General features: G+C 39.5%; 1 protein-coding gene across 1 annotated transcript in view; it reads left to right on the top strand.

Moving 5' to 3' along the window:
* LOC145351497 (PH and SEC7 domain-containing protein 2-like) overlaps positions 1–13,757 on the top strand; it is a 124,881-nt gene that overhangs the window by 96,547 nt on the left and 14,577 nt on the right. The window contains exons 12-13 of the mRNA XM_080201096.1: positions 3,748–3,818; positions 9,544–9,701. Of these exons, the coding sequence (XP_080057222.1) occupies positions 3,748–3,818; positions 9,544–9,701 (229 nt within the window). The remainder of the gene's footprint in view (positions 1–3,747; positions 3,819–9,543; positions 9,702–13,757) is intronic.

Below are 13,757 nucleotides of genomic sequence, written 5' to 3'. Positions count from 1 at the left end.
AGCTAGGCTCACGGAGAGAAACCCAGTTTAGTTGCTGCATAGCTGTAGAGAGAAGTAGCTCCTTCTCTCTGTGAAGATAGGACACTAGGATCTGCTAGGAAATGGGTCTCTTTTTTCTAAAATTCTGCTGTTTGAAGTTAAATCTTTCTCTGGAGACTGTTGTATTAGAGTCAGAAGACAGATGTCTTTCTGTATCTGTCCAGAGGGCTAAAAGGCTGGAAACATAGCACCCACATGAGCATATGTGTTTTGTGCTGATTCTAAAGAACAATGTATGTCTGTGGGATATTGCTTAAAGTGGAAGTATGGAAATAGCTAGCCGTTAAGAATTATATCTTGCCAGTTTAAGCATTTCAATTGGTAAATATTATGCTAATTCCTTTATTATATTTTAACTGTGTTGTTAAGTAAAGTTTGTTTTAATAAATACTTCCTGGTGGGTCAATTGAATCGTACCTGGAGTGAAACACCTTATGCTCACCATAATGTCAAAATCAAAAAGGCTGGTGTCTAGTATAACTTTCGAATATACTTTGGAATCTCTGATCTAGTCCTAACAATATGCTAAACTGTAATTTTGTAGTTTAATAGAATTGCTGAAGTAAACAATTATTGCCACAATTTTCTTTACGGTGTGATGTAATAAATAACTGGATCTGCCCTCTGTTCTGCCCATTATTTTAACCTGATAGAACCTGCATAAATTTTACTTGTTATCTTTTGGAAACAAATCTAACTGAAGCAAAGGGGCATATAGTGTCTCTCTCTTTCTCTCTCTCTCTCTCAACCTTTCCTCGCCTGACTTTCATCTGTTTCAGTAGCTAATTATTCCTGGAACAGGTTGCTAGTCTGTTGGCAGGATCTCATAGCTTGAGGGGAACTGCAGCACATCAAGCATAGCACATTCACACTCATACACACAGACAAGCTCAGGGGCAATTTAGCATGGCCAATCCACCTAACCTGTACATTTTTGGACTGTCGGAGGAATGATATGGAGATGCAGGCTTTGGACTGGGGTAAGCACAGTAACAAGTCTCACAACACCAGATTAAAGCCCAACAGGTTTCTTTGGTAGCGCAAGCTTTCGGAGTGTCCTTCTTCATCAGGTAAGTTAGGAGTTGTGTTAATAAACAGGGCAAATATAGACACAAATCTAATTTACAAGATAATGGTTGGATTGCAAGTCTTTACAGGTAATCAAATTTTAAAGATACAAACAATGTAAGTGGAGAAAGGGTTAAAGAGATGAGTATTGTCTCCAGCCAGGACAGTTAGTGAGATTTTGCAAGCCCAGGCAAGTTGTGGGGGTTACAGATTGTGTGACATGAACCCCAGATCTCAGTTGAGGCCGTCCTCATGTGTATGGAACTTGGCTATCAGTTTCTGCTCAGCGATTCTGCACTATCGTGTGTCATGAAGGCCGCCTTGGAGAATGCTCACCTGAAGATCAGAGACCGAATGCCCGTGACTGCTGAAGTGTTCCCCAACAGGAAGAGAATGCTCGTGCCTGGTGATTGTTGAGCAGTGTTCATTCATCCATTGTCGCAGTGTCTGCATGGTCTCCTCAATGTACCATGCTTTGGGACAAGTCCTGTGCAGTGAAGAGATCTTGTCTGAACTTTTGCATAATGAAGAACCTTCAACCGATGCTACATTAGATGCATTGATGACACTTTGTTCCTTTGGACTCATGGCGAACAATCACTGAAACAACTATATAATGACATCAACAAGTTCCACGCCACCATCAGGCTTACTATGGACTACTCTCCGGAATCAGCTACATTCTTGGAGACATGCATGTCCATCAAGGGTGGTCATCTCAGCACCTCACTGTACTGCAAGCCCACGGATAACCTCACGATGCTCCACTTCTCCAGCTTCCACCCTAACCACGTTAAAGAAGCCATCCCCTATGGACAAGCCCTCCGTGTACACAGGATTTGCTCAAATGAGGAGGATCGCAACAGACATTTACAGACACTGAAAAATGCCCTCATCAGAACCGGATACGGCGCTCGATTCATTAATCGACAGTTCTGACACGCCACAGCAAAAAACTGCATCGACCTCCTCAGCAGACAAACATGGGACACGGCAGACAGAGTACCCTTCATCATCCAGTACATCTCCAGAGCAGTGAAGCTATGACATCTTTTCTGGAGCCTTCAACATGTCATCGATGAAGACGAACATCTCGCCAAAGCCATCCCACACTCCCACTTCTTGCCTTCAAACAACTGCACAACCTCAAAAAGACCATTGTCCACAGCAAACTACTCAGCCTTCAGGAGAACAGTGACCATGACATCATACACCCTGCCAAAGCAACCTCTGCAAGGTGTGCAGGATCATCGACATGGATGCCATTATCTCACGTGAGAACACGGTACATACTCTTGTGCCTCCGTAAACATTGTCTACCTGATACACTGCAGGGAGGGATGTCCTGAGGCATAGTACTTTGTGGAGACCATGCAGATGTTGCGACAACGGATGAATGAACACTGAACAATCACCAGGCAGGTGTGTTCTCTTCCTATCAGTGAACACTTCAACAGTCACAGGCATTTGGCCTCTGATCTTTGGGTGAGTGTTCTTCAAGGTGGCCTTCACGACACATGACAACACAGAGTCGCTGAGCAGAAATTGATAGCCAAGTTCTGCATACATGAGAATGGCCTCAACTGGGATCTTGGGTTCATGTCACACAATCTGTAACCCCCATGACTTGCCTGAGCTTGCAAAATCTCACTAACTGTCCTGGCTGGAGACAATACACATCTCTTCACTCACATTGCCTGTACCTTTAAGACTTAACTTGGTGTAAAGACTTGCATTCCAACCATTATCTTGTAAATTGAGTTTGTGTCTATATATGCCCTGTTTATGAACACAATTCCTCACTCACCTGAAGAAAGAGCGACACTCCGAAAGCTTGTGCTACCAAGTAAACCTTTTGGACTTTAACCTAGTGTTGTGAGACTTCTTACTGTGGGAGGAAACCAGAGCACTCAGAAAAACTCATGCATCACAGGAAGAATGTAAAAACTACACATGGATCCAAGTCTTTGTCGCTGTGAGGCAGCAATGCTAACTATTGCGCCACTGTGCCGTCCAAACAGCAACTGATATGTGTAAATATCTAGCATTGTGTCCATGAATACCAAGTTCAGCTATGGAGTTACCCACATAAAAATTTGAAGTCTTACTGTATTGCCCACCCTCAATTCACTCATATGGAAGGAAGTTAATGCCCTTCCTTGTGGCAGATTGGTGGTATGGGTCATTTAATCAGGCAGGATGGTGACAAGTGGGGACCTGGCTGCTTTCCTACTATTGCCCTGATTAAACCTAGGGCAATAAACCCCAGGAATTGCCTTCTGAGCCTGCTGCCAATTGAGATTCTATCGGTGTGTGTATTAATGCCTACCAAGGGGCCTCATCCTGCCTCTGATGGCATTCACCCAGCATCGGGAAAAAGACTTGCCATGTGGGAAGCCCCAACAGCAAACAATGGCAACAGCTCGGGCCATCCCAAAAATAGGTGACTGAGGGGCTCTCCAGGTGGGAGGCAAGGCTCCTGTCATCTTCATTGTACAACACCTAAGGACTCAGATACTGCATCCCGATTATAATCTCAGTATGATCAAGTCATTAGAAAATGACTATGTCCAATCTAAAACATTTTGCTTTTATAAATGCTATTGATAAATATGGCTTAGAATGTCTTTTTTCTTTTAGCTCCCAGAGGAAGAAGAGGATGGAAGAAATTTTATGCAGTGCTCAAAGGGACGATTCTTTACTTACAAAAGGTAGTCAACGAATAAAACATAATTGCATACATCAGGAATGAGAAATTTCTGTTGTTGGCAGAATACTAAATTTTGGATCAGGGAATTCTGCCATTTAAATTTATTTTTCAGCCCTCCGCCTGGCCTGAAAGAGCTATCACGCAACCCTGCTCTCTTGTATCCATCCCTAATTTTGACCTGGCTTTGACATACTGAGGACCTTAAGTGTTTTCCTGATATGGCCTCAGCTACATGAATTATTGCTACTGGACATGGCCAAGAGTGTGACCAGGGCCACAGGAGGGGGAGACCTGGTCAAGAGCTCCATCATGGCCAAGACAAGGATAGGATCAAGAGTGGGAGAGACTGAGCTTGAGAGCAGGAGAGGGGGCAGGGAGCGGCACTACGAGTGGAACCATTGAGGCCGGGGTGGATGAAAGGAGACTAGCTGAGGGGGCGGAGAGGTTGCATTGGGACACCAGGGTTACATGTGGAGCCCAGGCTGTTGGATCGGGGCCAACAGCAGGTGTGAGGCCAAGAGCGGGACTGGGGCAGGATCCAGGAAAGGTAAGAGTCAAAAGCAGGCATAGAATCAAGGCTGGGAGAGGTGCTAAGAGGATGGCGAGAATTGGAGTTGAGATCGGCGCTGAGAGTGGAATCAGGGCAGAGCGTGGGACTGGGGCTGGGAGAAGGAGCAGGGCCAATAGGAGCAGTGGAGCCAGGACAGGTGGAGAAATAAACGTAAGAGGGAAAAAGTGGGAGTGAGTGGAGATGGGAGGGAGGACATGAATGAGTAAATGAGGAAGGATGGGTTGGGAAGACTGTGTTGGGGAGAGAGGGACCTCAATTGAGAGTTTTATCACCGTGGAATATGACGTGTCTGGCTGAAACCTAGACTAGTGCATAAAAAAAAGAATATTTTTACAAAGCACTTCAAGAGTAAAGATTTTTATAAGTCTAATATGCTATTATATATTGATCTATAACATATGAACATTAATCCTAACATACCAAATGTTACTATGCTCCTTTATTGCTGTTTTGCTTTTGCTGGCATGTAAGGGTCACTGTAATTTTTAAGAGTAGTTTTTATTACATACATATTTGTTCTGGGATATGGGCTTCCCTAGCAAAGCCAGCCTTTATTTTATATCCGTAATTGCCCTTGAGAAGGTGGTGGTGTGTTCAAACCATTGAAATATAGCTTGCAAAGCACTGCCATAGTCTTTTGTTTGACTTCGCATGTGTATAATCTGGCAAGTTTCTTTCTGTAGTAGTATAGACTTTATCCTGTATTACATGTACTAACTACATTGACTGCTGAAATAGCACAATATTTTTAATGATTTGATATCAATGTACTGGTCCACAGTCTTGACAGGAATAGAAGATAAACAATGGAGAAACTAATGTTCCTACCCACTTAAAGTCTATTAATTGCACCCATTTAAAGTAGCCCAGAGGCAATTGCATTTCACTACAAATCATATAAAGTGCCAAATTACATGATTCCTTGCCACAAAAAAATTCAGGTCTTTGTCTTCTGACATGTATTAGAACTACAAATACCTGTAAGCACACGTTATCCAAACTAAAAGTTACTAGCAGCATGTAATGTTGTATATTTGCCCATTGTATTGAGCTGCTTTGTTAAAGTAGGGGCTAGGGGTAGAATTGTCATTTTTTAACCTTGGTAATATCAGCAACATCTGGGCAGAATCAACCGAACCAGCATGAAAGATCGAAAAATTTTAAACCTAAGTGAGTTATGCCCATAACCACGTCCATCTGCTGATTTATGATTCAGTTTGCCCAGATCAGGCCTTGCAAAACTGGTCCTGCTGCTACGTCAAGGTTACGAGATTCTGCCCAGGTAGTCATCTAGGAAGGCTGTTCAAATTGTGTGCATTTTCCTAGACACACTATCACAAGTAGGCACATTTTAAAAGTGTTTTTTTTTAATTAAACAATGTTTAATTTACTTATAAGCTGACCACTGTACATTAATGAACAATTACATGGTTCTGTGTAGTTTTATAAAGTAATTTTCAGGCATTTTAGTTGAAGTCTCACCAGTGAAGAACAGAGCACTGATTAAAAATGTTTATTTTTGGTGATGAACACATTTTCAGCTATGAAACAGTACCAGGAAACAATACCAAGATCCCGCCGGTTTAAATAGCCAGAAAATTCCCGCTGTGGTGTTTTTCTGCAATCCTGCCTAAAGTGGAGCAGGATAGCGACAAAACCCAGTGGTGAGGTCTACTGTCACTTCATTGTTCCAAACTACACTTCCTTCCACCATCCTGATCTTGAATAATGTTGACCATTACATCACCACTCCAACTTGCACATGTTGTCATGCCCTGAATCCCCAACTCATTTATCTCCCATCCTTGAGCTAATGCTGCATCCTGGGTCCATTTGGAAGTTGGTAATATGTTCAGGATAATGCCCATAATGGCCCTGAGGCCAGGGAATTCCTCCTTATAGACTCTGGTGAAGTTAATGGTATAGGTCTTGGTCTCTATTGAGGCCTGTAAAACTGTAGCTCCTCCAGTCTTCAAGCATCACTCTTCCTCTAAATCATCATCCAGTGCTGCAGTAGCAGCAGACTCACTAGAGCACAGCTTTGCTTTTGTGGCCCAGCAGTGGTGGTCTTCTTCTTTACATTGGAAAATTGCACTGGCATTTCACCAAAGAGAAGCACGTGGTTTGGAAGAAGTCAAAGTGGTAGGGAAAGGTCCTGCCCTGCTGCTGCTACTCTTTATCTCCTTAAAAATCTTGCCCACAATTTCCTGCCTGCCAAAAGTAAGCTATATTTAAATTAAGCATGTTGTTGTCAAATTATAAACCCTTACTACAATAAAGGGGAATGGAGAAAGGCATTTGGCAATTAAAAAAAACAATGAAAATTCCAATTAAATTTATGCTGTACATAAAATCAAGTATTGATTTCCATCCTATGTACTGTGACATTCTATTCTATTTCTAATTGGCGTTAATGAAAAAATGAAATGCACTAAATCAGTCCTGTCTCTTAGTATGCTTTGGGAAAATTAGCAACAAGTGGGTTAACACCTTTCATGTATACTGAAATGCATTTAACAAGTAGAAATATAAGAACAAAGGAACATGAGTAGACCACAAACCCGAGCCTGTTCCAAAGAACAAAGAAAATTACAGCGTAGGAGCAGGCCCTTCAGTCCTTCAAACATGCACCAAACATGCTGCCCGACTAATTAAAACCCTTTACCCTTACAGGGACCTACCCCTTTATTCCCATCCTGTCCATATATTTGACAAGACATCCCTTAAAAGTCACTGATTCCACTACCTCTCCTGGCAGAGAGTTCTAGGCACCCAAACCTCTTTGTGTAAAACACTTGCCTCTAAAACATGTCTCCTTTAAACCTTGCCCCTTGCACCTTAAACCCATGCCCCTTAGTACTTGACTCTCCCACTCTGGGAAAAAGCTTCTGACTATCCATTCTGTCTATGTCCCTCATAATCTTGTAGACTTCTATCAGATCGCCCTCAACCTCTGTCATTCCAGTGAGAACAAACTAAGTTTCTCCAATCTCTCTTCATAGCTAATGCCCTCCATACCAGGCAACTTCCTGGGTAAATCTTTTCCGTACCGTCTCCAAAGCCTCCACATCCTTCTGGTAGTGCGGCAGCCGGAATTGAATACTATATTCCAAGTACGGCCTAACTAAGGTTCTATAAAGCTACAACATGGCTTGTTAATTTTTAAACTCAGTGCCTCAGCCGATGAAGTCAAGCGTGCCACATGCCTTCTTGACTACCTTCTCCACTTGCATTGCCACTTTCAGTGACCTGTGTACCTGAACACCCAGATTCCTCTGCCTATCAATACTCTTAAGGATTCTGCCATTTACTTTATATTTCCCATCTGTTTTTGGCCTTCAAAATGCATTACCTCACATTTGTCGTATTCATAATGCTCTGGGGGCCTGGGTTTGAATCCTGCCATGGTAGTTGGTAGAATTTGCATTTGATAAAAAATAATCTGGCATTAAGAATCTACTGATGACCACAAAGCCATTGTCAATGGTTGGAAAAACCCATCTGGTTCACCTGTGTCCTTTAGGGAAGGAAATCTGCTGTCCTTACCTGGTCTGGCCTACATGTGATTCCAGAGCCACAGCAATGTGGTTGACTCTGAACTGCCCTCCAGGGTCATCTAGGGATGGGCAATAAATTCTGGCCAGGCAGCGATGCCCATGTCCCACGAATAAATTTTTAAATTCAGTTAGATCATGACTGGTTTATAACCTAACCTGACTTTGTTCCAAACCCTTGCCTACCAGAGTTTGCCTAACAAAATTGCCAATCTTAACCAATCTTCAGTAATTTTGTTTTCAGTACAATACAGTGCAGGCCTTCAGCCCTCGATTTTTTGTGGGAGAGTTTTTCAGATTCCATGTCAGATCCATCGGGGAGTCTCGATGGAAGCGAGTTTCCATTTCATCTCTAGGTCTCTAAATCGTGGTGGGTTCTGAGAAATGTGGTGTCAATTAGCTCATTAACATCTGGGAATACTGTGTCAGCTCCAACTGCCCTTCCCCTTAAACAAGGGAGGTTTTTCTACTGCCAGAAACTGAAATGGGGCCTCTTGTATGATAAATGGAATTTACATTACTGCAATTTACATTAAATCCAGCCCCTGATATCACCCCTGAATAGCGTAGCTTTAATTTTAAGGTAATTAGCCTTTCTTTGACGACCTCACTTGAGGGAATATTTTCTCTTCATCAACCCTATCAAGTTGTTTCATCAGTTTAGGCACCTCATTAGATCATTCCTTTATCTCTCTAGTCAAGAGTATACAAGCCTAGTCTAACCTCATAATTTAATTTGTTTAGCCCCACTATCATACTAGTAAATCTGCACTACTTCCAAAGTCAGTATATACCTCCAGGGGTGTGGTCCCCATAATTGAATGCAATTCTCTGAATGGATCTCACCAGGTATATCTGTAATGTAACGTATTCCACTTTTCAGCTCTCTTGAGATAAAGGCCACCATTCCATTAGCTTTTTAAATTAACTTTTATATCTGTTCACTAGCTCTTTCACCTGAAGTTTATCATAATAAAATCAATCAGACTCCATGAGGACTTCATAAGCATTATATTTCTTCAAGGTTAAAATTCAATGTGAGAAATAGCTATAGCACCTGCAACATGTTTTACTTAAATTGTCTGACTATCATCAGTTCAAATTATTGCTGAGAACCAGCTGAGTTAATACCTTTCAGAATATTTAAATGATATATGAGATAAAATATTCCTGAAAATTAGAAGTTTTAGTTGGCGTAATACATTTTCTTCATTGGAAATAATGTACATGGTTTCAGCAATCTTGAAACATTACAGTTGGTCTCATCACTTCTTGGGCTAAGGATAAAAAAACAAAATTCTAATGGGATGATGTAAATACAATTAGGCAGGAATAAGATTCTTCCACAGTCATATTGTTGGCTGACAAGCACTATCTTGATTCAAACTTGATGAATAGCCAGTTGTGTGAAATATGGAAGCACTGTTGGTGTGAATGAGGTGAAACAGGAATGGGAAGCAAATTTGACAAAAAAAAAAGTACTTTTTACTTTAACAGAATGGGATTGTTTTCATATTATACAATGGTCACCTTCTTCTCACCGATTTTGGTGAGCATCTAAAGAAAAATTTAATTGTTCTGTTTATCTGTATCTCCTGTAGGATGAATATAAACTAGACAGAGATTTGTCTGAAGTGGATCTGAAAAATGCTATTCGCATACATCATGCATTAGCAACAAAGGCCATTGATTACAGTAAACGGCCCAATGTTCTTAAACTGAAGACAGCAGACTGGAGAGTCTTTCTGTTCCAAGCACCGTAAGAATATTGTACATATCTATTTTAAGCATTTATGTTGTATTTGAACCAAATTTAATTTGGAAATACATTTTTGTGACATATTAGTTGTCAGCTAGTGTAACTCACTAAGTTATTTGTTCATTACCGACCGGCCGGCTCAGCAGATTTCAGGGCATGCTTTTCAGAGGCAACAGCTACTACTGAAAAAAGATCCACTGAAACACACTGAATAAATCGGTGCTGCAGCGTACTGTTTAGAGCACCAAACCTTTTATATTAAATGTGTTTTATAGTTTGGAATTTAAATTTAAGTGTTGATTGAAATCAACAAGATAAACTGATACCTTAATATCAGATCTATCATTGACCATAGCTCTCTTCACTAGCTGGGATGTGGATTTCGCAAGGCTGCCTGCTGGATGTCAGTCCCTTTTTAAATTAGTTGAATTAACAACCTGGAATTTGAACTAATAGGGCTACTTCAAAAACTAATAACTCATTCATATTACTGTCTTTACACTCATGAAATTCCGATTCAAAATCTGTTGTTGTGAAGGATGATATTGTAAACCATTTTGCAGGAGTTACACTGGTAAAGAAGTAGGCACAATTTAAAGCTCTTGGATATCAAAGATTTATATTAGCATCCTTCTTCCCTTAAATGTTCTCTTATTTATAAATGTGGACAGTGGGATTTGCATCATGACCCGTATGTTGGTTACAAAACAAGTTTTGCAATTCTGTCAGTTTTACATTTACATACAGTGTAGCATCTAAATCTGGGAGGTTTAGTTGGTCACTTTCTCGCATCTCAGTTATACTGCCTAAGGTTCAAATATGATATCAGCTTGAGAACATAATTTGGGCTTCAGTACAACCATCTCCTGTTTAGTTTTCCTAATGTGTTCCTAAACACGGTATGCTAGACAAAAACACACTAAATGAAAATCACTTTCCTGTAAGTAAACATACAAATATAAGAAATAGGAGCAGACGTAAGACATTTGGCAGGAATAAGTTGGAAGATCAGGGAGGGAGACAGGAAAGGAAGGGTCAGGGAGGGAGATGGCACGCAGGAGACGCAGTAAAGAGAGGCAACAAGTGGCAGTTTGTTTTCAAAAAGAAACTGAGCAAGTTTAGCCACCATGCTAAAATAGCAGCAGTATTATTAGAGAAGGTTCGTCATTTATCAGCCTTGTTAGATCAAAAATGAAGCATTTGAATGCATTTTAAATGGAGGATACCTGTACTATCCAGTGATGCACTTTCCCTTTCAAATCAAACATTAAAATGAAGACCTGTTTGTCAGTTCAAGTGAAGATAATATATCCCATCTATTCAGTGTCCTGCCCACCATTCATCTCTCAAGCAAAACATATCAAAATGAATTATTGGATCTTTCATTCTTTTACTATTTGAAGGGACACAATTACTGGACACAATTATGGCTGCCATATTTGCGTGTGGATCAACAGCAATAGCATTCAATGTCTTGAGGCGATAATGAGGCTGTTGCAGGCTTTGATGTTCAGTCTTTTAATTGATCACAACTTTAATCTTCAGGTAACTAGACCAAGTCATGGAGTTCCCTTAAACAGCTATTTTAATCAAGCTATATAGCTTGGACCCTAGAAAGCCAGTCTGTAACTAGCCAGAGTGCAGAATTGAGAAATATACAAGCAATTACAGTTTCAAATTTGATTGCAAGTAATTAGCAAGTACCAATCACATTTTAGGAATTATCTCTATCTGCTCAGAGTTATTGATTAAGATTACATAATTCAGATATTAAAACCAATCATCACGTTACACTTGCTTAACTGTAGTATTCAACTGATGTGAAGACTTGATCCATCATTGTTACAAGTTATTATTATTCCACTTGTGCCTGTGTCTGTATATCACTCCTTTTTTCTAGTTTCCAATGTCAGATTTAATTAATATTCTCAGACTGATGGCCTTGGTACTTATCCGTGAGGACTTTTATAAGAAGACCTTTTTTATAGCAGCTTATGTGATTTTTAAACTAGTGTGATGATTAACTCTCAGAGGCATTATTTAATTTTTTTTTTCTCTAAATAAAGTTGACTTCCTATGGATGCAAAACATAAACAGGACAACACTAATATTGTCTGCACTGATCTATAACCTGTGGGTAGATTTTCTGATCTCTAATGGTACAATAGGCAAAGATCCACCTTGTCTGAATTTTATCCATTTAGTAGTTAATTTTTGTACTGGCACCAGAAATGTCTACTAATTTACAGTTACATTTATTAAAATTAGCTCCTCAGTGATTTTATTTTTTGTATTTCCCAGTTTTTTAAGCCAATATTGTGGTCAGTTAACTGCTATGTATATAACATGGATGATGCAGAGTTGCTAGGGGCATATTCATTATGAAAATGCATTTAAGGAACCATACAATATGTAGTAGCTACTTGTGACTATTTCTGCAGTATTTTTGCTTAATTCTTATGTATTTGGTCAATACGTTTTGTGCCAAGTAATTTGGTGTGAACATTTTTTTGGTACTTTGTCATTGAACAATGTGTGCTAATTAATGGCTGTGTTCATTTTAACTGAATTAATTCATATAAGAACACATTTGCATGCTAAATTAGGCATTACACATCACTAAATATAATCTCAAATGCCTATCTTTCTTTATTTTCTCTAATTGGAAGCAAATATAATGGATGTAAAAAAGCTTTTGTACATGCTAGGGTAGGTCTTGCAATTGAGCTCCAAGTGAGCATTAGATGGGTGGTGAGATGCTTATTTCTACTTGATTGTTATATTTGCTGATTCCACAGGAAATTCAGTCTAACTCTGACAGTGGGAATCTTTAGTTGGTATTGGGCCTGGAGATGCAAGTGCATCAGTGAAGCATAGAAATGGGATGATGGGGACATTTAATGAGTTATGGCTCTTATAGAAATAAAATGATTGTTAGCCTCTAATATTTTAGGTATATTTCAGCCTTTGCACAATAAATGCAGTGTTTAGAAATTGAGTTAATATTAGCCATTAACTCCTTGGAAAGTTCAAGGACTTGACACAACACTCTATATTCGACTTATAGCGACTCTATTTAAATACATCTATGTTACTAGAAATACAGAATTGATTTTCAATGAGTTTTTCTCTGTGATAAGTGCAATATATTTCCTAAAAAGTTTGTTTTCATTTATCAATCAATAACATCTAAATCATGTAAGCAGAGCAATATAGATAGATTTTTTCAGGATCACGATAACATAGCATTTCTTAGGTTACAATTAAACGATGAAATATATCTGAATAACAGTCATAGTTCCACAAACAAGTTGGTGTTAAACCAACTGCTCTATATTTAAATTATAGTGCAATTGATGTATAGGTGTGGTGCAGAAGCAGTTTAGTCCTTCATTGCTGATGGCAGCAATCTGTCCCTGATTCAGTTGTTAAAAACAAATTGCTTGTGTAGTTAAAACTGTGTTCTAGATATATTGACAAGTTGGTGTGTTAAGGATGGCATGTTCTTTGATGTGATCCCACTTGTTACTCTGTGTGCTCTTCATTTAAATGCTGCTACATCTATTTCTGTTTTCCTTTTTCAACTAACTTTCTGCAGTTGAATCTTCCACCTCCATGTTACCTTTCCCAAAACTTACAGGCCCCATTTCCATTTAACCGTCTAGCACTGAATGGTCAATGTATAAACTTAAAAATGCTAAGCTGTTGCAATGAAGTCTTATTTAAGGAAGTCTAATCAATCTTGATTAAAACTCATTCAAATGTTTAAATCACACAAGCTCATTAAAACATATTGCTGTCTAGTGAACTTTATTTATGAAAGGGAAAAGTAATACCGTGTTGATTATTTCAGGTTAAGAATCATTATTCAATGAATCCACAGGTTTTACAGTTGTATTTTCATCTTGCCTTCTCTCTAGGATTATTTTCAGGGTAGCATGCTTTGCTGTAGATAGTGTGTTGCACAATATTGCAATTTCAGTAGGAAAGTAGCATGAAGGATACAGTTTTAAAATGCAAACAGCTGACTGCAGCCTGAACAGTGGCAATATGAAG

The sequence above is a fragment of the Carcharhinus amblyrhynchos genome, chromosome 13 (genome assembly GCF_965287045.1).
Source record: "Carcharhinus amblyrhynchos chromosome 13, sCarAmb.v2.hapA, whole genome shotgun sequence".
NCBI classification, from domain to species: Eukaryota; Metazoa; Chordata; class Chondrichthyes; order Carcharhiniformes; family Carcharhinidae; genus Carcharhinus; species Carcharhinus amblyrhynchos.
Note: the sequence above shows the minus strand (reverse complement) of the source record. Positions and strands in the feature narration are given on the sequence as shown.